Raw genomic sequence first — 25,740 nt, 5'->3', positions numbered from 1 at the left:
CAGGGTGCAGCTCGGGTGGATGCAGAGGGGGTTTGGTGACCAAGCAGTTCAACATTTCTAAGTGCCAGCAGGCAGAATGTTATCTATTTTATGGCTTCCCCCCACAACCTCAAAGTTTGTTTAGCTGGGATACCAGTGTTGGGACACGGGGTGAGAGAAAGGTTGGGGTGCGGTCAGGCGGTTTATGACCTTAGTCCTTGATTAATCGTTAAAGTGGGCTTAGAAGAGAGAGAACAAAACACAGTCTAACCAGATTTCATATATGATACAACTATGCAATTTTGGGGAATGGTTTCAGGGCAGCCTTCAGCATCATCATTACAGCTGCGCAGCCTGAATGCAGCAGGTGCTCCGAGCCTTTGATTAGGCAGCGGTGCATTATAGAGCGCAGCGGTCATTATTCACCTATAATTCACTGCTGATTTCAGCGCTTGACCAATCACAATCAAGCATTCAAACAAGCTGTGCAATAAAACGTAATAATTCATGGCTGTATATAATCTGGAAAGGCTTCACAGTGTATAATTATCCCACTGTGTAATGGAAAACAATGGTATTTTATGAGGCAATTGGTTTTGATACAATATGGGTGCTTTAGCTCTCCAAATGGCTAAAGTGGAGAGTTGGCCTAGTACTCTCACTGAAATGGCTGTGTAGAATAATGATGCTTCACGTTTAGCATCGCATTTGGAGGAGGTACCGTTCAGAAGTTGTAGAACAGATTTAGTACCATCAATAGCTATTGGCTCATTTCCAGTTATGTTATTCATGCTCTAATTTGGGGTTTTGTTTATGCCTGCAATTCCCAAGCTGTGGACCGGGGCCCTCTGGTGGGTCATGAGGATGTTGCAAGTGGGGCCCAAATAATGAGCAAAACACAAAAGATTTTAATCATAATATAACATTAAAGAAATGTTAACCGACCAAACCTCTTTGCTACAAGCTCACAATGTGTTGCAGCGGGTGATAGGGTTAAACAAACTAGTATGTATTCTTAGTGCTCATTCATTATCATGGAAGTTCTGGGTTGCTTTTCAACAGTCAATCTTTACCCTTTGAAAACAGATTATCTGCCGCCATCATCTGGCGACACTGAGAATAACAAGTGAATGCACATTCATGTGAAGTGGGAGTAGAATTCAGCTGGGAAGTTGGAAACATTAGTGAGATCTAGTGACAATGCATTATTGTCTGTCATTTCTTATATTTTATAAATAATATCTGTTTTAATAATGCTTGGATGTTAGAAAAAAACAGACAAAAAACAGTTAAGTTATAGCATACATAGGAAATTAAACAAAACACTGTAAAACAATGGTTTTATAATAAAGCAGCAAGTGCAGACACTAATATACAGTACTTTCTATATAAATTATATATAACTTTGTGAAAGCAGATATACAACATCAAACAAGAAAAGTAAACTGGCCAGCAATCCATCTAACATGTTCTCTTCAATTCTACTCTTAGAGCATAATTTAGATTGTGTGTGTGTGAGTGTGTGTGTGTGTGTGTGTGTGTGTGTGTGTGCGTGTGCGTGTGCGTGTGCGTGTGTGTGTGTGTGTGTGCGTGTGCGTGTGTCTATTTAATATCGTTCTATGAAAAACTGTCTTTTAAAAAAATATAATAATAAATTGGGCCTTGTCTCATTCTTCCTTCAAACCCACTCTAACACAAAGGTTTAACAGCAAGCAATCAGGCCATTAAGGTTAGTTGTCCCATTATGTCCATTGTGTACCATGGTGGCACCATGCCATGGTGTACCAAGCACCATGCCGTGGTGTACAGGGCATCATGTCATGCAGGGGTGTCGCACCATATTCTGGGCCCTGGGTACAAGGATTCACTGCGGGCCCCCCATGAATGTTCTTCATAGGGGGAGAACCCGTTTAGACTGGGAACGCATTATTACACATTATTTTGTGCTTTAACTATTGAAAAATTGCAGATATACAAGCTCACAGCGCGACACCGAGTGCCGCGCTGCAAGCTTGTAGATCTGCTATTTTTCTTTTTTATCTTGAAGATGTGTGTAAGTCCTTGAGTATTTCAAAGGTTTTTTGAAAAACCTATGTTTCTATGTCAGTGGTGCTCAAAACTTTTCATGTGAAGGACCCCCAAAACTATATGTATTTGTATTTGACCACGGACCCCGAAGCTAAATTTTACAAATACAGATGTTCGCTTAAAAAAGACATATATTCAAAGATTTGCACACATTTTCACGACTTTTCAAAAATAGCAGATCTAAGCTCGCAGCACTCGGTGCCGCACTCGGCGCACTGTGAGCTTAGATCTGCTATTTTTCAATAGCTAAAGTATAACATAATTAAAGCTCCCTCCACCTTGGGCCCTAGTAACTCAATCCCAATCCCCCCCCCCCCCCTTGTGACGCCCCTGATGTCATGATGTACCACCATGCCGTGGTGTACCGGGCACCATGTCATGGTGCAGGATATCACCCAGGTTATTGCGTCACTCTAGTTTCTCTGGTGGCACCACCTCCATCAGCAGCTGCAGGTGCATGGTGATTGGTCCTAAAGAGACGGAACATCACAACATGGGTCATGGATCATAGGTCACAGAAGTACTGGCAAGACTGGTAATTTCACGTCGGTCACTTCAATATCCTGACTACTAATTGAAGCCGAGGCCGAATTGGCCCGAATCGCATGAAAGAGGCCTCACAGCACATGGTTGGTTCTACAGACTCCAACTTTCGCAAGCAGATAGCTCAGATCTTTGCCTACGTTCTTAGCAAGGCCTCGACCCAACCTGATACGCGGTTATTAATTGTTACGTTTTGTATATTAATGCCGTGCAAAAGTGTCAAAAGTCCATTGATCACTCTATCAGAGGACTACGGTACCTACAGTACACAGTAGATCATCAACTCAACTAGAGTCACCTCACCACCGTGTAATATGCATAATAGTTTGTTTAATTACATTTGAGTTGAAGAGCACATAGGATGATAGTGTATAGTGGAGACAAACTCAGCATTTGGAAGTATTTGTATATCAACTGATGGGATTGACAACATAAACATGTATGACCTATTTTATACATATTTTATACACTGGCCCCCACCGTTGTGCTTAGGTTCGTTGACAAACGCCAGGTCGCGTCAACGACAGAATACTTACTCATGAGCTTGCGTGGCCAGCTGAACCTGTGATGGACGAACAGGTAGTAGAAGAGGAGGCCGCTGAAGATGAACAGAGTGCAGTAGAGATACTCCCACTCAGGTTTATCTATGATGGGAGCCAGGACCAGGTAGACGGAGATGACCACCACTAGGCCTGCTACCACGATGGGCACCTGGTTACACACGCACGCACGCGCGCGCGCACACACACACACACACACACACACACACACACACACACACACACACACACACACACACACACACACACACACACACACACACACACACACACATGAGAAAACATATGTTTACATTGCCAAAGCAGAAGTGTACACAATACAATACAATACAATACAATACAATACAATACAATACAATCGGAACAGAATATGTACAGGTGAAAAGAGTGTAACAGTTTTCATGCATCAATGTTACGTGCAGGCAGAGCAGGGATATATACAATGGTTTTTAAGGTGGTTGTGTTCCATTTGATATCCTTCTCCTATCACAGCAGCTCACAAATCGTGCTGCTGTGTTTGCACATTGTTTTACTTCACCCGCGATTTGACTTCAAAATAATATCACGATTATTTCTAACCTCTGCCTTGATTGTGAGTAATGAACGATTATAAAAAATATATATATATAAATCGATATATCAATAAAGCTATATATTTTTGGTTAATTGCCCAGCCCTATGTCAGGGTACTGGAGGGTACAATAGCCATCAGGTAGAAACAGAGACGATTAGGAACAACGTTTCTCCATTTGAACAAAACAGAGACATTTTGTCATGGTACTGTAAGTCACGGACTGACTAAAACGATACATGTTTTAGAAATAAGAGCATACAAGAGCACACGGTACAATGAAACACTGTTGCCAGATGGTATTCATGAGTTTCAAATGTAGTCCTACACGGCCATGTTGAGGACCAACACAGGTGTTTCAATTTGTCTGATTGGTATAGAGTTCTACTCCAATCAGAACCGGCCATGGCCGGTGTAGGACTACATTTGAAACCCATAAATTGGTACGTTTGCTCATAACCTTGTCCTCTCTCTGTCTATCCTCTGCCCTAAAGCAGTGGTTCTCAACCTTTTCAGGCTGTGACCCCCAAAATAATCATATTTTAACTGTGGACCCCCCACCATACAAGCACTAAGAGTTGAGGCATTACATTTTATAAAGCACGGTTCTGTTGAAAATAGCAGATCTACATGCTCACAACGCCAAATTCTGCCACTAGTATTTGACAATTAGGCCAATGTTTAATCTGTCATTTTAGAGGTATTAAAAAGTCCTTAAATTGTCACTTTAGAAATGTGCAGATACGCTCTATACACTTAAACTTTATGTTGGTTTGTTTACTGTTAAGAGAGAGAACAATGTTGCACATTAAGTTAATCATCTGGGGACCCCCTGGGGGTCCACTGCTCTAAAGAACTGACCTTGACCGGTCTGTGGAGCTCCTTCCTGGTGAAGCGCATGACGATGAGGGCCAGGGCCGTCAGCCCATAGAACACCCACTGTGCAAAGCTGAAGTAGTTTATGAGACTGTTGATGTCTGCGGGGATGATGTAGCAGATAGCCAGGAGGCCCTGAAAACAAGCACAAGAATAGATTATAATCAGATAAGAGATAAGTGTGTGTGTGTGTGTGTGTGTGTGCGTGCGTGCGTGCGTGCGTGCGTGCGTGCGTGCGTGCGTGCGTGCGTGCGTGTTTGTGTGTGTGTGTGCGCATGCGCGCGCGAGTGCGTGTGTAGACTGACTCTACCGTATATCACCCCATATTCTTTACCAAATGCAACAAAAATACTTCTAAATCAAGTTTTTGAATAGAATTTTGAAATATCACTCTCAACAACCCACTAATCAACCCACTATAAACTTTCAATAGGAGTAAAGAAATGAAATAATAACGATAAAAAAATGACTTACAGAGCCCCTGAAGTGACATGGTGCGAAATATATTTTCAAAGTGTAGGAACGCTATAGTGTTCATTCACATTATTAAAGTGTTCATTCACTTTACAGATCAGCTATGTTCACTATTTAAAAAATATATAAATAGTAGCCTATAAAACAACACTTAAAGGGATTTTCCACAAAACAACTCCAAGGTATATTAATTACATAGTTCAATGTTGAAAATGAGTGGTGTTCCCCTTTAAGTGTTGTTAGATGATTTGTTCATATATACTGTAGAAAACAATATATATATTTGATTAATCCGGGAAAAGTCTGCGAAAAGTATGTGGACGATGAGTTTGATTTGAATGCAGGACTCATACTGAAGGAGTGTAAAATGTGTGGACGATGATTTTGTTTTGTTGTGACTCAGGACTCACATTGAAGAGCAGGGCGGGTGCAGGGGTGTAGTGCTTCACGCTGATATAGGACAGGATCTTGATCATGTGCCCTTCCCTGCTAGCCACGTAGGTCAGCCTGGGAGAGGACAAGATAGTCTATTCATCTTTCTACCTGCTGAACACACACATTCATCTCACCCCTATTTCTGTTCTTTCTTTTTTATACAGCATTCCATCATTACTTATAGCAGTGGTTCTCAACCTTTTCAGGCCGCAACCCCTAAAATAATCATATTTTAACTGGGGACCCGGACCTCCCACCCTGACAAGCACTAAGAGTTGAGGCATTACATTTTGTATAACACGATTCTATTGCCTTGTGAGCGTGTAGATCGGCTATTTTCACAATTTCTGCCTCAAATATTTGACAATATGGCCACATTTCTTTATTTTATTCGACAGGTATTAAGGGTCTTAAAGGAGTAGTTCACCCCCAAAATGACTTTTTTTCTATTGATTACTCATGCCATGGAGACTAGAGATCAATAATATTTTAAGTTTTTTTGCCGCAGACATGTGATAACAATAAATTTACCCCCATTCATTCCGGATGGGGACCTGTTTCGAAACGGGTCCCCATCCGGAATCAATGGGGGTAAATTTACTCGAATCAAATATTTGTCTTAGGAATGTGACAAAAACCAAAAAATATTATTAAACTCTACTCTCCATGGCATGAGTAATCAATAGAAAAAAAGTCATTTTGGGGGTGAACTACTCCTTTAAATGTCCTTAAATTGTTCATTTAGAAATGTGCAGATACCCTCTATGCATTTATACTGTGTTGTGGTCTGTTTACTGTTGAGTGAGAAAACAATGTTTCACATTAAGTTAATTATCTGGGGACCCCCCAAAATAATTTGGGGGTCCCGACCCACAGGTTGAGAACCACAGACTGACTTATACAGGGTTCCCAACCATTTTTACCAATGAATTTCCAAAACTTTTCCAAAACTTTTCCAGAATATTTAATCCAATTTCTAGGACTATATAACAATAATTCAGTGCATTAACGAGTCGCTTAAATGACCAAAGACCGGCAGTGTAGCAAAAATAAACTGTGCACGCTGCGAACGGTGCACGCGGCGAACGGACTGTGGAGCGCATGCGGATCGTGCATGTGCCCACGTCAAATATTAAATGTAGGCCTACTAGTCCAGTAGACATGATGAGAGAGAGCATATGCTGTGTTTTTAAAGAGGGAGAGTGGTTAGTCCTCCTCATCCCTTAGATTTATTTTAAATAGTATGTAAGAAAGCTAAGAGGGAAGGCGTAGATGGAGCAATTTATAACCAATTTTCTAAAATTGCTTTCCATGGCCATCTCTGAACCTTTGTCTACTTTCTTAATAATGGCTCCTAAGTGATGGCTTTCAACTTTTCAAAGCACTAAAGACAATTAGAGAAGAATTGTCAAATTGAGGTCATCCACATTATTCATTTGCTTAAAAAACCTGGGCTCTTTATTAGAGTGTTAATGTCAAAGGGCAGTTAAAGTCAAGGGGTCCTTGAGCGGGTATTAAGAGGATATTAAGCTAAATTGCTTAATATCATAAAAACCTGTTTAACAACGTTAAACCTATGTTATACATCAGCATACAACAATAGACAGCAGGTATTTAGATGAGAGTGACTATTGTGAATATGAACAGTGTGGAATCTGTGGATAATAATAAGATAAGAAAATTGTGTCAGGGAACCCTCAAAGTCGATTTATGGAGTCAAAAACAATGCATGCTGTAGCAATATTTTCCAGGACCTTCCAGGACCCTTGATCAATTCCAAAACTTTTCCTGTACTGGAAAAGTATTTTTCTAATTTCAAAATATTTCCAGGAATTTGATGACCGTGGGAACCCTGCTTATATGATAGTGACAGTGAGAGAGAGATGGGGCACTCGTATGTGTGTGTGTGTGTGTGTGTGTGTGTGTGTGTGTGTGTGTGTGTGTGTGCGTGCGTGCGTGCGTGCGTGCGTGCGTGCGTGTGTGTGAGAGTGCGTGCGCGTGTGTGTGTGAAGGTGGGTTCAAAAGTGAAGAGGCGTCTTTTGCCTCTTTCTCTCTCTCTCTCTCTCTCACTCTTTCTGACCTTGTTTCGTCATTCTCTCTTTCTTACCAACAGACAGCAACATATTTAATAATATATAATATTGGCTTAATAATTGATATTCCCATGACTTTCTAAGCATGCCCCGTACCTGCCGGCTGTGAAGCAGCTTCCGTTGGCTGAGCCGAACGTGGAGAAGACGACGAACAGAGGAACCATCCAGGACAGAGGATAAAACACTCTGTCACCAAACGTCTAACATGGGGGACAAACAATACACAGACAGGGGTGTCGCACCACATTCTGGGCCCTGCATGGGTACTTTAACTATTGAAAAATAGCAGATGTAAAAGCTCACAGCACGGCACGAGTGCCGCGCTGCGAGCTTTTAGATCTGCTATTTTTGAAGTCAAGTCTTTGAATATTTCAAATCCTTCAAAGGTTTTTTGAAAAACCTATGTTTCTATGTCAGTGGTGCTCAAACCTTTTCATGTGAAGGACCCCCAAAATGATATGTATTTGGCCACAGACCTCCATCTCAAAATATTTAGTTCCAGGGACCCCCCCAGAAGCAAAACTTTAGTTACAAATGTTCGCTTAAAAAATATATATATTCAAAGATTTGCACACATTTTCATGACTTTTCAAAAATAGCAGATCTACAAGCTCGCAGCGCGGCACTCGGTGCCGCGCTGTGAGCTTGTATATCTGCAATTTTTCAATAGCTAAAGTATAAAATAATTGAGCCCCCTCCACCTTGGGCCCTGGTAACTCATTGACTCTAATTGAGTTAGTTCCCCGTTACACTATTGGCTCTTTTCGACTAGGAACTAGGAACCCAGAACCTTCCAGAACCTGCGTAGTTCTGTGATGGTTTTATGTGTTTCTATTATAACCACAACCACCCTGAAGGGAGAGGTATGTCATACAAATAAACGTAGAAATGAAACAATAAACATAGTCTTTCTTCGCTATTTTAGGAACATTTTGATAGTTCTGAGTGGATATAGTAGCCTAGTAGTGCCCAAATTAGGTTCTGAGAACCTTATGTGAAACAGAGTCGTAGCGTACGGAAACAAATCCAGAACCCATGAAATATGTGCACTTCGTTCTTGTAGTCTGAAAGAGTACTGTATAACTTTTACTATTACTACAGTATTACCATGCCAACCAGCTCCTTACCACGGCGACGGCAGGAGACTGCAGCACTTCTGTGGCCGTCATGACGGTGAAGTAGGAGATGTTGACCAGCACGTAGCACACTGACACCAGAGGAATGCCAATGAGGATGGCCAGAGGCAGGTTCCTAGCACACAGCATCAGCCACAATATCAGCTCACGGCACAACGCTTGCGTGTTAGCTAGCATACGGACACTTCAGGCTCACCTACATGTGTTAGTGTTATCTGAATCAATATATTCACATACCGAGCCTTTATTTGCCCTGGGCGTGAAGAATGGATAGAATGACAGAGGGGGTGATATAAGCTTGCACTGACAGCTGCCATATCTTCCAGAGGGGGTTATACTGTATGGTATCTCAGCACCAATCATGCTCAAGCTAAATCTGTACTGTGTCATGGTGTTATCCCACTGCTGAGAAATCACAGCTAACTTGGACGAAACTCAGCCACCAAACATGGCTGCTGTGAATGATGTTTTTGAAGACTATGGCTTGAATGTGTGCTCTTCCAGGACAGTGTGTTGTCATTCTTACTAGGGCCGCACGATATGGACAAACTTTCCTATCTACTGTAGATATTTATGACAAATATTTAAATATCGATACGACATAGGATATTACCGTACACATTTCATATTCAATATTTTAAGTGTTGCAACAGTGAAAACTAAGCATTATTCAAAAAAACAGCATAATAATAAGTCAATGTCACTCTTGATTTTAAGTGTTATTGGGTTCCCACACTTATTTTGATATTCTAAAAGTCATTACTCATTACACACCGGCAAATTAGCGATGCAACGCGAATAAGGGACGTGAAAATGTGAAATGTTCTATACTCTCTCTCTCTCTTTAAATTGGATAGAGTGAGCTTTGATACTTACTGAGAGAAAGAGGAGTTCACCAGCAAATGTTCACAAAATTCGACACAAGAGCAAATAAATAAAAGACGCTTTTTCGCTCTGCGGACATTCGTGGCCGGTGTGGAAGCTTGCATTGACTTTATGAGGTTTTAAAAAAAGGCGAATTAGTCGTTGTATAAAGACCTTTAGTGGAGGCCAAAGGCAACATTATGGGCAATAATATGAGCGATATATTGCTGGGCGATATATCGCAATATTGTTGCCTTTCGCGATACTGATATTGCACATGGTCATATCTCGATAACAATACGATAACGATATATTGTGCAGCACTAATTCTTACTTCATCTTCTAAACATTTGATCAGCTTACAAATAAATAAGTGGATTTTTTATCACCTGTATGGATCTTTCAGCTCTTCTGTTATGAAATTCAGCTGATTCCTGAAAGAACAAGAAGGGGGAGGAAAAAAACATGGTGTCTCTATTCAGTTCATAATGGCATTTTAATGGACACCATGAAGCCCACACAGGGGAAGTACAACAGAACTAATGGAACGGAAATATACTTACCAGCCATCATAAGCCCAAAGTCCGTTGTAAAATGCAAGTCCAATAGCTCCAAAAGACATCATCGAGCCATCAAAGGCATTTGACAAATTCTGTGTGTTTCCTGGAGGTAAACACACAGTACAGCACATTTAGCTATCATAAGTGATTATTATGACAGAAAAGTGTACTGTATGTTCAATGTTTTGAGAATATGTCATTTCTGTTCACATTATCCAGGGTGATTTGCAGTGAGTAAATAAGTGGCTTGGTCTTCAACAAGACACAAAAGTAATATCAAATATGACATTAAACTGTCCAAAAGTATGGGCTTTTGTTGTTGTGTGTTGTTGTTAAAATTGTTGTTAAAGGGGAAAACCACCCATTGAACTATACAGAGATCATCAAGATGTACTCTGCAAGCCATGACCCCACAATCAATCCTCCAGTTCTAGGCAACACAGATTGAAGGAGGGGACTTTTTTCTTATTTCCATTCAACTCCTCTAAGGTATGTTAATGACATAGTTCAATGTTGAAAATTGGTGGTTTTCTCCTTTAAATAGCACTTTAATCTCATAGCATTGCTACCGTATATTAGAGCGTTTGTTCTGTAACAGGCGTCTCCCCGTCTCTCCAGGTCTATAGGACAGTGTGTTTGGGCATGCCTGGGTAGGTTCAGTTGGTGGAGAACTGCTGGCCATTGGACCACACAGTTTTAGGTTCAATACCTGGGTAACTAAGTGGTGCGGTAGGCCTACGTACTGGGAGCTCATGGTAGGCCTAAGTACTGGGAGCTCATGGTAGCTCCTCCTGAACATTCACAAGGTGGGACGGAGACTCAGTATTCACTTAATTGTCACACAGGTTTACAGGTTCAAACAGTTGGTGAAAGAAATAATTGTGCATGGACGGATGGACTGACGGATGAACAGAAGGACGGACGGACAGACGAAAATTAACGTCTCCTGGCACCACTGTTCACCAACGGACAGGGGTGTCGCACCAAATTATGGGCCCTGGGTACAAGGACTCACTGCGGGCCCCCCATGAATGTTCTTCATAGGGGGAGGGGTTTTAACCCATTTAGACTGGGAACGCATTATTACACATTATTTTGTGCTTTATTTATTGAAAAATAGCAGATATACAAGCTCACAGCGCTCACTGAGTCCCGCACTGCGAGCTTGTAGATCTGCTATTTTTGAAAAATCATTAACATTTGCCAAGTCTTTGAATATGTTTGACCCGACTCTGTTTCTATGTCAGTGGTGCTCAAACCTTTTCATGTGAATGTCCCCCAAAATTATATGTATTTGGCCGCGGACCCCCATCTCAAAATATTTAGTTCTAGGGACCCCCCAGAAGCAAAATTTGAGTAACACATGTTCGCTTAAAAAATACATATTCTTTTACTGTAAAAAATAGCTTGTAGCTTGTAGATCTGCTATTTTTCAATAGCTAAAGTATCAAATAATGAAGGCCACTCCACCTTGGGCCCTGGTAACCCAGTCCCACTTCCCCCCCCTTGTGACGCCCCTGTGTGTGGTCCTTGACATCAAACAATTTGAGAAGCATTGATATAGCAGCCAGAAATGCCCACCTTGGATCAACAGAACAATGCCAGCTCCCACTATCATGAGAATGATGAGCAACTTGGCTGCAGTGAAGACGTTCTGCACATAGTTGGCCAACTTCACACTGAAACAGTTGACCAGGACAATCAAAACTGACAGGAGATAAAGAGAACAACAGTCAAACTATCTACCAAATCTCTGAAAGAAGCACTGAAAGAAGTTTTTTATTTATTTTCTAAATGTAAACTTCTGACTTAGTGAACAATTCACAGATGTCCATAGCAGTGGTCTTCAACAGGGGGTCCGGGACCCCTAGGAGGTCAGAGTTACTACAGCTAGGGGGAGCACCAAATCTTTGTATGATAGGATCATGTTTTATACATTAACCACTTGAACCCTAGCATATCCCTATTCTGAGTGGAACATCACCCAAAAATAGCAGATCTAAGCTTACAACGCCTCGCGTTGCGAGGTGTTTTAAGCTTATAGATCGGCTATTTTTGGCAAAGATGAGCAGACTAAAGTGTTTGACGGTTTAACTGGTTAAATGTCTGAAAATACACATTACTCCAACATGATGACAGTGCTGTCAAACAAGTCTGTCTAAGAGATCTATGAAAATCTTTCTTCTGCAACACAATTTTATACAATATGTAGTGGGGGTCCCTGCTTCGTCTCTCTCTCAACTAAGGGGTCCTTGGCCTGAAAACGTTGAAGACCCCTGCCATATAACCTTTATAAACAACATGCAACTATAAATAATCAATTCTCTTTTCTCTCTCTCTCTCCCTCTTTTCTGCCAACAGAGGGCACTATTAGACCTCTGGTAGGACATTGAGATGATCAGTTTCTGTTTGGTTTGAGTATTGATTAATTGATTGATTGATTGATTGATTGATTGATTGATTGATTGATTGATTGATTGAAGATTTTATTAGAGGTTTGCATAGGAAAAGGTATACAGTACCATGATATAGTCTACTGGTACATGGTCAACTAAAAGGATAAAAAACACAAGGACACACACTACCATGTGCGAAACAAAATAAAACTAGAAGAAGTGCTCTTCCGAGCACAGGTCTCCACCAGCTATGCGTCCTGGTGGTGGTATAATAGGCCAATGTAAAAAGGGTGGCATGTGTTCTTCACCAATCTTAGGCCTTTCATGGCGCCACCATGAGGCTGATTTGAACATTTTGTGAACATTTTGTGTGCCTCGATTTGAGGCATTTTGTTTGAAACAGATCAATCCTGCAAAGTTTGGAGGCCAATCTTAGCCAATCAGGTTGGAATATTTAATACAGGACAGATCTGTCTTGATCATATGACTGTAGAGATACTGTGTACTGATTTGTGTTCATTTTGGGTAAAATCTGAAGGAGTAATATCCAAAAATGTGTCTTACATAAGTCGGCCTCCAGGTGGCGCTATAAAAGGCTGATGTGAAAAATGCAAGGAAAGGGTTTTTTCCTTGGCCTATAGGGAGTGCGCTTACAAAGGTTGAAACTGATCAGTGGAGTTATAGTTAAAACCAAAATTGGCCTGTTATAGCGCCACCATGAGGCTGATTTCAAAAATGTGAAGTGGCATTTCTTCCTCATCCTTGTGGGAACGTGTGTACGCGATTTCATTTTAATTGCACTCTGCGTTTGTGATTTGAGGCATTTTGTCCAAAACGGACCAATCTTACAAACTTTGAAAGCAATCTCAGCCAATCAGGATGGAATATGGACAATCAGAGAGATCCATGTCGATCACATGACTGTAGAGATACTGTCTACCGATTTGCGTGATTTTTGGACAAAATCTGTAGGAGTACTGGCCAAAAGGTAGTTTTGCACAAATTGGCCTCCTGGTGGCGCTAGAACAGGCCCATGTGAAAAATGTGGGGCAGAGGTTCTGAATTGGCATCCAGGGAGTGCGCTTACAAAGTTAGAAACTGATCGGTGGAGTTATAGGTAAAACCACGAATCGGCCTGTTATAGCGCCACCATGAGGCTGATTTAAAAAATTTGAAGTGGCATTTCTTCCTCGGCCTAGTGGGAACCTGTGTGCGCGAGTTCATGTTAATTGCACTCTGCATTTGTGATTTGAGGCATTTTGTCCAAAATGGACCAATCTTACAAACTTTGAAAGCCAATATCAGCCAATCAGGATGGAATATGGACAATCAGACAGATCTGTGCCGATCACATGACTGTAGAGATGCTGTCTACCAATTTGCGTGATTTTTGGACAAAATCTGTAGGAGTAGTGTACAGAAATGTGTTTTGCAAACATCGGCCTCATGGTGGCGCTAGAACAGGGCCATTTGAGAAATGTGGGGCAGAGGTTCTGAATTGGCATCCAGGGAGTGTGTGTGTTCATTTTGGCAGCGTCCGGGCCAACGGCGCCGGAGATTAGCTGTACACAAACTCGGAGGACGGACGGACGCACGGACGGACGGACAGGGTCGAAAACATACTCTCCCCCTGCCTTCGGCAGGTGGAGACAATGAAATGAAATGAAAAGAAAGCTTTTGGCTTGTTTAAATTGGGGTCCCTTTTTACAACTCATACTCATCATCATGAGGCCCTTTTCCACCGGCAGCGATAACGATGACGATAGACATAAAATATCACAGCGATAATTATGCCTTCACATTGATGTCCGATAAAGTCATCGGACATCAATGTGAAGAGGCGCCAATTAACAGCCGCTCGCGCAGAGCGCACCTCGAGCTGTTTGTCAGAGACCCAGTTCCATATCACTGTGATCTTAACCACATCGTTGTTGATCCTAACGATGTAGTTGTCGGCTATCGTTGTCTTTATCGGTGTTGGGTGGATGCTGCCGATCCACTTCAATTGAAAACCCACTTTTTTAAATCGTTATCGTCATCGTTATCGCTGCCGGTGGAAAAGAGCCTTTACAGTCGTATGCTATAGAAAGGTCAGGGGGAGGCAAGGATCGGTATAGGATATGTCTTTCTTTTTTTTTTTTGCAGCCACCTGTAAGTGACTTTTCAGAGTAGTTTTAAAGGAGGGTAGGGATTTACACTCCTTTAAGGCCGTCGGTAGGGCCTTCCACATTTTTGCGGTATAGCAGGAGAACAAATGTATCCCCTTTGTTTGAGCCAAATCTGGGTTGGACATGATCTGTGGAGCTGCCTCTGGTGTTGTAATTGTGGACATTCTTGATGTTTTGGAAGTATTTTGTCAGGTACATGGGTATCTTAGTGGTGTAGTGTATCTTGTACACCGGCCCCATTTCTCTGTCAGCTACCATGATGAGCCACTCCACGCTTAAAACCACCAGGGGTAAGGTGAGCCCGAGATGGAAGGTTAAGCAGGACCCTAATCAGTTTGTTTTGGGCTGTTTGGAACTTTGATTTTAATGCCTTTGAGGCGCTGCGATACCGTATGTTGACTCCATAGTCAAAGTGGGGCTGAATGAATGCTCTTGCTATTAAAATAGTCTAAGAAACACACACACCTCTACAAGGGTACACATTAGCAGTGGACTTGGGTCAACGTATAGAGAATAGATCATGGCAGAGGAGTGTACTTCATGGCAGGGGATGTACATTTCCTCATTTCAATACCTCATTTCAAGCCATCTTCATCGATATGTATACCTTGCATGTTGATATTTGATATTTTCAATATATTGCCCAGCCTTACTTCCTGCCCTATGGGCCACATGGCTCGGGAACCATAGGCTCCCAAGACCACTCACAAAGTACTCTAGCAAATGCACTTTGTTACTGTCCATCATTGTCTATCAGACAGAAAAAATGAAATCATGTCCACTCACATATGGCAGCCGCAGACAGGCTCTTGGTGACGACCTTGGGAGGCATGCAGCCGGGGTAGAAGGGTGCGGAGGCGTACTCTGCAAAGCTGAGGGAGATGATGGCGAAGGAGGAAGGCTTCAGGACCATGACGGTGGTCCAGGAGTACAGGTAGGCCATGATGGAGCCAAACGCCTCCAGCAGGTACGGGTACTCCCCGCCTGACTTGGCGATCATGGTGCCCAGTTCCGCGTAGCACAGCGCCCCTGTGTGGTGAGTGGTGACACACGTATGTATAAACACAGTGGTTCTCAACACAGGGGGGTCCCCAGATGATTAATTTAATGTGAAACATTGTTTTCTCACTCACAAACCAAACATTAAGTTTAAGTGTATAGAGGGTATCTGCACATGCATTTCCAAAGTGACAATTTAAGGACTTTTTAATACCTCTAAAATGACAAATTAAAAAAAAAAAAAAAATAGCCGACCTCACATCATTGTTGTGAGCATGTAGATCTGCTAATTTCACAATAGAACCGTGTTATACAAAATGTTGTCTAACCTAACACAGACAGTCTATGCTGGCAGATGGGTGGGGATACACAACCCGGCAAATCTCACCAGGAGTCTACGGCCAATAGCATGTGTTCTCCTCCCCCCACCCCCCTCTACTCCTCTTCTCAGCGCCACCCTGGCCACAATATGACTTCCGGTTGGTGCTAGCGGAAGTGGAGGAAGTGCTGTGTTTAACGGAAGTTACGTCATGCGTTGTAGTCTTCCGTTGAAATTCTCACGGCGGAAGTTGAACAGTCTCTGCCTGATATTGTCACCAGGCTTTTCTCTTCGCAGATGAGTAAGCCTGGCTACGCGAGGCTAGCTCAGCGCAGAGAACGCTGCTGCGTCACAACATCAACAAATTTGGTGCGACGCCCCTCTGCACTCTGATTGGTTAGGGAAATTCTACACTTCCTACATCAGTGATTTTAACGCGATAGCCCAGGCCAAATAAAGGCTGGGTTTCCGAGGCTATACAAAATGTAATGCCTCAACTATTAGGGTATTTTTACACAAGGACAAATTCATCTGAGTCCGCTCGTCAGGGTGGGGGGGGGGGCCCCAGTTAAAATATGATTATTTTAGGGGTCGCGGCCTGAAAAGGTTGAGAACCACTGTATAAACACACAGACAGCAGGGGTACATTTATTTGGCTATCTGTACTTTACTTGATTATTTGTATTTTTGTACTCTTGACTTTCACTCCACTACAAAAGTCAGGAAGGGATGCAAGAAGAGAGGAGAGTTAATGTTTGAGATGGAGTCTGAAGAGGTGAGTCTGCAAGAAGGAGTGTGTATAGGCTACAGTTTTTCACAATTTATAGGAGCCAGCATGCTTGAACAGCACTTGTGTTTTATAAATACATTTGACTTGAACTTCACAGTAAATCCCCTCTTTCTGACTTGTGGGATTTAACACACTAACCTAGTATATTCCACAAAGATCCCACAGATCAGCTGTGCAATGGGAAATTCATGGCATTTTTTCCAGTGGCCAAACCTCTTAATATAAACGGAGAATTTCACAATCTGTATTATTGTCGTACGCAAACACAGACTCACTAGAACACAATGTTACAGTAAGCTCAACAAAACACTTCACTAGACCTCAGACTGAGGTCATAATGACATAAAAACTACAATTTGTTTTATGATTAGTTATGGTATCATCGGAATCATTTACTTTTATGGGAGATATTGCTCAAATTAAATATTAGTTGATAGTATACAACAGTCAGCTGCATCAAATAGCAGTAGTTTTAGATACGGTTTGCTCTTTTCTAGCTGGGTTGCTGTAAGGGTTGGGCGCTCTTGCTCAGAACTAGTTTGGCTGTACTCATAAAAGGGGCAGAGCAAGCTGTCAGTCAGCTGTTAGTCTGCTGGAAGTAACTAAGTACTCAAGTACTGTACAAGTATATATTTTGATTACCAAAACATATTATTATTACAAAACATAAATACACTTTAGCCTTATATATACTTTGGCTAATTTTAAATACCGGACTATTACTTGTAATAGGTATTTGTGGTATTGTTATTTTTGCTTAAGTAAAAAGAATCAGTACTTTTTCCATCTCTTTCCACCGTCCCTAATCAGTAAACTCATCCATCTGTCCTCTACCACAGTGGTTCTCAAACTTGGTGTCAGGACCCCAAGTGGGGTCCCCAAATTATTGTGTGTGGTCCCCAGATGATTAGCTTAATGTCATTTCCCCCCCCTCACTCAACGGTAAACAAACCAACGCAGTATAAGTGTATACAGGGTATCTGCACATTTATAAAGTGACAATTTAAGGACTTTGGCCAAACTGTCAAATCTTCACTACTAATTGACAGGCCAGCTCCTGGTGTTGTTTAAGCATGTCATTGATAGACTCTCACACCACTGCTTCTACAGATTCCTCCTTTCACACATACATCGCCGCATTTCCCCCCTACATTCCTAGCTGCTTTCCCTGAACGTATTGTACTTGCACGATGTACAATTAAACAAAACAATAATTTAATGCTATGACGCGAATTACATCATAGTACGTCCATTATAAACCTTCCGGCCGAAACACAGACTTACAAATAGTTCCACGGTGCAGTGTACTTATGAGTGTAGTAGGCCTACTGTGTCCCCTGGTGGCAGGGACAGTGTAGTGCAGACTAACCCTTATGTTTTTTTTTTGTTTTTAATTTTTATCCCACGATTTTTGTAACCCATTTTTTCACCCGGTGCCAATTGCCTAAGCTGTGATCCTGGGCTCTACTCTCCCTCTGCCAACCTGGGGAGGGCCCCGAACTGAGCTCATGCTTCCTTCAATGCATGAGGAGTGAGCAGGCCGCTTCTTATCACCTGACAGGGGGAGCTTCCCCGGTTGGACGTAGCGCGTGGAAGGAACACGTTATTCCAACCAGTTCCATTCCCCTCCATCAGGCGCCCCGGCTGGCCAGGGGGAGGCTTTATAGAGACCAGGATTACTGCATGTTTTTGTGAGGGTATCTACCCTAGGAGACACGGGGAGAACATGCAAACTCCACACAGTTTAACCCTTATGTTGATCAAATATAGAGCAGTCCTGCCTGAGCGCCCGGAGGGCGCGAAGTCCTAGGAATGGAGCGGCCGCACAGCGGCCGCGAATTTCTAGTATTAAGAAAGCAAGAGGCGAACATTGTGAAAATAGCAGATCTACATGCTCACGACGCCTCGCACTATATACTCGCAATACCTACAATTCCAAGTGCTTGTCAGGGTGGGGGTCCCCAGTTCATATATGTTTATTTTGGGGGTCACAGCCTAAAAAGGTTTGAGAACCCCTGCTCTACCACTTATCCAGAGTTGGGTCCGGGCCGGATTCTCCAGGAGAGAATCTCAGACTTCCCTTTCCTAGGGCACTTTAGTGGCTCATGTCCAGTAACTCCATTACATAAAGGAGGTGATAGAAATGATCTAACTATTCCAATCTCCAAGTTAACCTGCCCAGCTAAAGTCCTGGAATTTCTGCTAAATAAACAGCTCAAGGCATTTCTTTCAAGTCACTCAGTATTAAGTCTGCACCAATCTGGATTTAGAGCAAATCACAACACTACTGTATTTCAGCTATTCTATTAGTTACACCTACTGTAGTATCCGCTTTAGAAAGCATGGAACACTGTGCTGCCCTTTTTATACATCTGTTAAAAGTGATTTTACACAGCTTATTCAGTATTGGTTTTGAACTAAAGCAGTGATTCCCAATCTGTGGACTGGGACCCACTGGTGGGCCACGAGAATATTGTGGGACCCCGAATAATAATTGGCAAAACAAGGCAGTTACAAAAAAAATTGCTTTGAGCGACAATGTCGACCGACCCGTCGATCTACGAAAGTGATGTTAGAACAAGAAGAATGTTTCATGGAGCAGTGGTTCTCAACCCCCAAATTATTTTGCGGGGTCCTCAGATGATTAACATAATGTGCAACATTGTTTTCTCACTCAACAGTAAACAAACCAACATAACGTTTAAGTGTATAGACTCAGGCCAGGGTATCTGCACATTTCTAAAGTGACAATTGAAGGACTTTTTAATACCTCTAAAATGACAAATTTAACATTGGCCAAATTTAATTGTCAAATATTAGAGGCAGAAATTGAGAAAATAGCAGATCTACATGCTCACAACGAACAGTGTTATACAAATGTAATGCCTCAACTCTTAATGCTCGTCAGGGTGGGGGGGTCCCCAGTTAAATATGATTATTTTGGAGGTCGCTGTCTGGAAAAGTTGACCCCCACCGACAGCGTTGCGTACCTCTGGAAAAACTAAGGATTGCAGATAAAATGTTGTGTACTGTTATTGGTTGGGAGGATGCCCAAGACTACCTCCACTTCCTTGTTTACATTTTATGGAAATGCTGTTGTGTCAGCAAGTCGCAGACAGTATGAATACGCAAGACTCAGAACATTAAGTGTGATACGTCAGTCGACACTTGTCGGTCCAAATTGATAATTATTATTAAAACAATAATGCTACAAACAATTATATTTAAAATGTAAAATGTAAAATGTGTGTGTGTGTGTGTGTGTGTGTGTGTGTGTGTGTGTGTGTGTGTGTGTGTGTGTGTGTGTGTGTGTGTGTGTGTGTGTGTGTGCGTGTGTGCGACTGTGCGTGCGTGCGAGTGTGCGTGCGTGCGTGCATGCGCTTGCGTGCGTGCGTGCATGTTTTTCTCACCCAGAGTGGCCAGCACCCCGCATGCAGCCCAGACCAACAGGCAGGGTCCCACAGCTCCAGTGTAAATCAGCACTGACTTGGGAGAGATGAATATTCCTGAACCGATCATGGTGCCCACGATCAGACAGATACCACTCAGCAGACCCACCTTGAAACGCACAGAAACATACGTGTACATGCATTATGCACATATTACCAGTAAGACTCCCTAATCGGGAGATAAGCGACCGTAGGTCACTTATCTCCACAAATAGGGCAAACATTTTTTATTCCAAAAACTTCCTGATCCATGTTGATGACATGAGTGTAGACATACTGTGTAGTGATTTTCGTGATTGGAGGGTCAAAACTGTAGGAGCAGTGGCCAAAAATGTGTTTTAAAATTCGGCCTGTAGGTGGCGCTAGAAGAGGGCCATGTGAGAAATGAGGGGTGGGGTGTCCGCGTTGCCTTGGCGGACGAATAGGTACTGGCCCCGGCTCTCCCGGACGCTCCTAGCCCGAGTTACGGCATTTTATGTGAGCTGCAGTGGCAGGGGGTCCTCCACTGGGGGCGCCACCACTTTTGCATCCGTTCTGGAGCAGCAGGAGTGGGTGGTCCCCAGGAATTCCCCGTGAGCAGCTCCGTTGGGGTGGTCATTTGGTAATTTTTGCACATGTGCTCATTTTTTACACTTGGGGGTCCCCGAGGGAGCTGGGGGTCCCTGGAGCTCCGGGGGTCCTTGGAGGTTGTAGTTTGGCAGGTAAGGAGTGTGTGTGCAAAATCTGGCATGGATCGGGGCAACGGTTGCGGAGATATGAGCAGGGCAAAAGTGTGACGTGTGTGACGGAGTGACGGAGTGACTGACTGACTGACTGACTGACTGACTGACTGACGGACGGACACCTCGAGCAGCTTTCTGTAGTAAGTGCGACCTACGGTCGCAAACACATACTGTATACATAAATGCAAATTGTCAAATTAAACTAGAAGTACTGTTCCTACGAAACAGTGTGGGCTTGCTTGTAAAGAAATAATAAAAAAAAAAAAAAAAAACTCGGTTCGAAGTGGAGCGGTGAATTTTTATTCTATGTGTTCTAGAGCTATGAAATCTGTGTTATAGATCTATACATTCTGTGTTCTAGATCTATACTTTCTATGTGCTTTAGTTCTATATTTTTATGAATTCTGAATGAATGAATGATTTTCTCTGGAGGGCCAAATTGTCATGTGAAGCTTGACCAATCCTCAATTCTGCATGCACGGGACATGTACGGGACAGACAAAGCCACTCCTTGGGAATCTATGGGAATCCTCAAAAAAACATGTACGGGACAGACAAAGCCACTCCTTGGAAGCGGCTTTCACCGCTTCAAAAATAACTAAAATTAATTAATTAATCAATTTGTCCCTTTCATGCCCATATATGGATATCTCTGTATCTGTCAGTCCTTGACCCTATTTGAGCGGTGCAAACCATTCCATCCTTGTCTTTTTATGCCCATATATGGATATCCCTGATGTCATCAATATTAAGCCCATATCTTTGCTCATATATGGACATACTGAGTCAGTCTCATGTTGTCTATGACGTCAGACATCTATGATGACATTCATCTCCATATTTGGGAATAGTCTAATATTTGCATTTTCCCATTCAATCAATAGAGAAAATGAATTCAAAGATAAATTAATATAAATGAAACTATATAACCTCTTAGCAAAATGCAAGCAGACGCGTCCTGATGAAACCGGTCGATTTGACATATGGCCTAAGTGCGTGCCACCAAAACTGTGGGAGGAGTAGCGCGGCAAAATATGTTTATCTGGAAAGATGTAAAGAATAAAGTCGGACAAGTACTATAGTCTGGTTGCCCTGTTGGGGCAAACAGACCATTCCACTGTGGAGAGTGGTTGTGAGTTCAGGCTAAATATTGAAGAAGTATTTCACCTAACCTTAGGCTGATATGTACAGCATGTCCTGAATGAATCACTCAGTCTGTTCTGCCAACACACAGACGGTTGGAAGCAGTTTAAATCTTATCACGTTACTTTGAAGAATCTTCCTCTTTCCAATGGTAGATAAGGACATAGCCCAGACAGGCTTCTCAGTGTGGGTGTTCAACGTTTTCAGGCCAAGGACCCCTTAGCTGAGAGAGATATGAAAGGACCCCTTTGTTCCCCTCTACATCACCAAAAGCTTGTAGATCTGTTTGGCTAAAGTTCTCAGAATATGGACTTTAGAGTTCAAGTGGTTAATATAAAAAAGGAGAAATAGGGGCGCCCGCTGGCCTGGTGGTCAAGGCGCATACCACATACTAGGCTATGATGCCTGCTGGCGTCACCGTTTCGATTCCTCATCTCTCGAGTCATTCCCCATCTCTCTCCCCATTTCCTGTCAGTCTACTATCCTATCAAATAAAGGCATAAAAAGCCCAAAAACAAATCTTAAAAAAAAAAAAAAAAAAAGGAGAAATAAGTTTCTATCAAACAAAGATTTGAATGACCCCCTGTGGTAACACTGAGGTCCCCTAGGGGTCCCGGACACCATGTTGAAGACCCCTGGTGTATATAGGATTAATGCACAGCTCAGCCTGTCTTTCTGTTTTCATTGAAAAGTCATATTTTTCTCTCCTGGAATGTAGCTATATAACAATATGTATAGCCAGCTTGACCTAATATGACATGTGAGTACAGAGTACGGTTTGACTGTGTAAGAAAAAAAGTCCTCACATTGTGAAGTCATGTAAAAGCTATCTGCCTTGTGAAGGATTCATCTAACAAAGCTGCTGTTTTCATAGAGGACACTTAGTAACCAGAGATCACAAACAGGACTACTCATTCACAGAGGCTTGATTGCTGAGATTCTTTCATTTGGTCCATTGGAAGCTTGTAGCCTTGTAACAAGTTCAAATTCTTTCTTTTTGTGTGTGTGCAATTAATTAGCCTGAAAAGATACTTTTTCAATCTGTCATGAGTAGGCGATAAAGCAAGAACACAGTATAGATTTTTCAAGCATCTGCCTGTATGAAAGAGGCAACTATTAGTTCAATTAAGTTTTAACCAAGACTATGTAAGCTATTTTGTGGGGGACCCCCTTCAGAAAAGATTTTATGCCAGGGACCCCCCATACAAGCTTTGTGTTGTCAAAATGTTTCAAATATATTCTAAACATTTTCAAGATGTTTTGAAAATAGCTGATCGACCAGGTCCCAACGTGTCGCATTGAGATGTTGTGAGCTTCTATTTTCAAATTATGGTTAAAGTTCTTTTATTTTATTTTTTTGCTGCAGATTTCGGAGCTCCAGCCCCTGTTCTGTATTAACACCACCCGTATTCCGGGAAACTTTCCCACAAAAAATGACGATCTACAAGCTCACAGTGTGGCGAATCGCGGCGCTTTGTGAGCTTGTAGATCGGCTCTTTTCAGAGAAGATATGTAATAGCGGAAACAGAAAAGTCACTAGTATAGAACACTATAAGACTACAAGATTTTGATATTTCGTCAATAAGACTAGACTAGACTAAAACAATTTCATAAGACTAAAACTATTACAGTATGTGTGTTATTCAAAAGGCTAAGACTAAATCTAAGTCTAAGACGAATGGCTGTAAAAATTAACACTGGTATGCAACTGTGCAATGGAATTAAAGCCAAATACATATTTTATATTTACATTTGAGAATGGCACTTATCTGTTTTTGTCAAATCTTGTTGGTTTAACACAGAAAGTAGCAGACAGTGTCAGATGTGATTGATACAGTTACTATTTATATATAAGACAATGACTTGTTCAGAGTTATGTGGTTATATTTAGCCTATAAACGACTACAAGTCTAAGACTAATTCCAAAAGACTAAGACTAAGGGCCCATTCCCACTGGGCCAGATAAACAGATACCAAATATGTTTTATTATCTGTATCTTACCATCCACTTGAATGGAGACAGATACTTTTTATCTGTTTATCTGGCCCAGTGGGAGTTGGCTTTAAGACTAAAATATTTTGATATTTAGTCGACAAAGACTAGATTAGACTAAAACGTATTTCAGAAGACTAAAGGTGGTTGCACAGTGCACACTGCTGCGTTTTTCGTTGCGAAATGCGTTTTTCAGAGCAAGGAGAGAGAGAGAGATAGAGAGAGCAAGGGACAGAGTGGTGCGCGAAACGGGCGGCAGTGTGCAAACGTGACTGACATAACGTGAGTTAGATTTTTTTATTTGCGTGCTCCGAAATTCACTCCGATATTCGGCCCGAAAAACGCAGCAGTGTGCAACCACCTTAAGACAGGACTAAGACTAAATGGTGTGTTATTCAAAAGACTAAGACTAAATCTAAATTTGCTGAAAAAATTAACTCTGGCTTAGAGCCCTGTGGGACTCCAGTCAACCAATACAGTATCTATCTAGGGTTTAAGTGGATTATACCTGGTGTTAGAGGGAGGGCCCAAAGGTACTATGCAGTCGTCTTTGAGTCAGGGCTTGTGGGACCTCCAGGACACCATGCTCAGTAGATGAAGTAAAGGGTTAAGTGGTAGTATAATGGTTGGTGTGGGACCGCCTGGTACGCTGCCCCCCTCCTCTGGGAAGGGGAGGAGGGGAGGAGGGGGGGGGGGAGCGGGGTCATGAGAACCAGACACCTCGCACCGCTGTGAACATCTTGTGAGTCTCTTTCTCAGGGGAAACTCCTTCACTTTGATACTGACACTGCCCACATGTGACATGTGGAACACACGCACACACGCACACGCGCACACGCACACGCACACGCACACGCACACGCACACGCACACGCACACACACACACACACACACACGTGTTCTTACATCATTTTGCAGAACGGTGGCTTTCTGAGGTGGTTGTTCTGCGAGGGGAGGGGCAGAGGAGCACACGCCCACATCCTGGCTGATGACACCATTCTGATTGTCCCTCCTCTTCCTCACACTGCCACCCTCCATCACACCCTGCTGACGGACGGACGGACGCACGCATGCATGCACACAAGCACAGTGTTGTAAAAAGTACGGTACTCACATTTTATACTTAAGTAAAAGTATCAATACAGCAATGTAGAAATACTCCGTAAAAGTCCAGAATTAAAAGTGTACTTGAGTAAAAGTATGAAAGTATTGGAATCAAAATGTCTTAAAGTCCCAAAAGTAAAAGTACGAAATGTTTTAAAATTGCCGATCTACAAGCTCACAACGCGTCGCATTCAAATAGCCAAGGGATAAGGCTAAAGTGGTTAGTGTATGTTTTTTTTATATTATAATTTATATCTGCAAAGTAACAAGTATTACGTTTTCAAATAAATGTAGAGGAGTAAAAGTTCAATATTTGGATCCGAGATGTAGTGGAGTAGAAGTAAAAGTGTTGGAAATTGGAAATACTCAAGTAAAGTACAAATACCTCAAAAGTGTACTTAAGTACAGTACTTAAGTAAATGCACGCACGCATACAAGTGCATACAAGCATGTACAGTATGCATGCCCCCCACAGGG

General features: G+C 42.3%; 1 protein-coding gene across 1 annotated transcript; it reads right to left on the bottom strand.

The window, feature by feature from the left end:
* Positions 1 to 2,475: 2,475 nt before the first annotated feature.
* On the bottom strand, positions 2,476 to 25,197 carry slc7a9 (solute carrier family 7 member 9; the record flags this gene model as incomplete). The annotated part of the gene is made up of 12 exons (XM_080729378.1): positions 2,476 to 2,537; positions 3,147 to 3,321; positions 4,603 to 4,752; positions 5,502 to 5,598; positions 7,716 to 7,819; positions 8,747 to 8,870; positions 10,009 to 10,053; positions 10,183 to 10,282; positions 11,761 to 11,886; positions 15,530 to 15,772; positions 20,262 to 20,409; positions 25,066 to 25,197. 12 exons carry the CDS (start codon positions 25,195 to 25,197, stop codon positions 2,476 to 2,478), a joined length of 1,506 nt encoding a protein of 501 aa, XP_080585504.1.
* Positions 25,198 to 25,740: the final 543 nt, after the last annotated feature.

The sequence above is a fragment of the Nannobrachium achirus genome, assembly GCF_963921795.1.
Source record: "Nannobrachium achirus genome assembly, chromosome: 7".
Taxonomy (NCBI): Eukaryota; Metazoa; Chordata; class Actinopteri; order Myctophiformes; family Myctophidae; genus Nannobrachium; species Nannobrachium achirus.
This window is presented reverse-complemented; position numbering and strand designations above follow the sequence as displayed.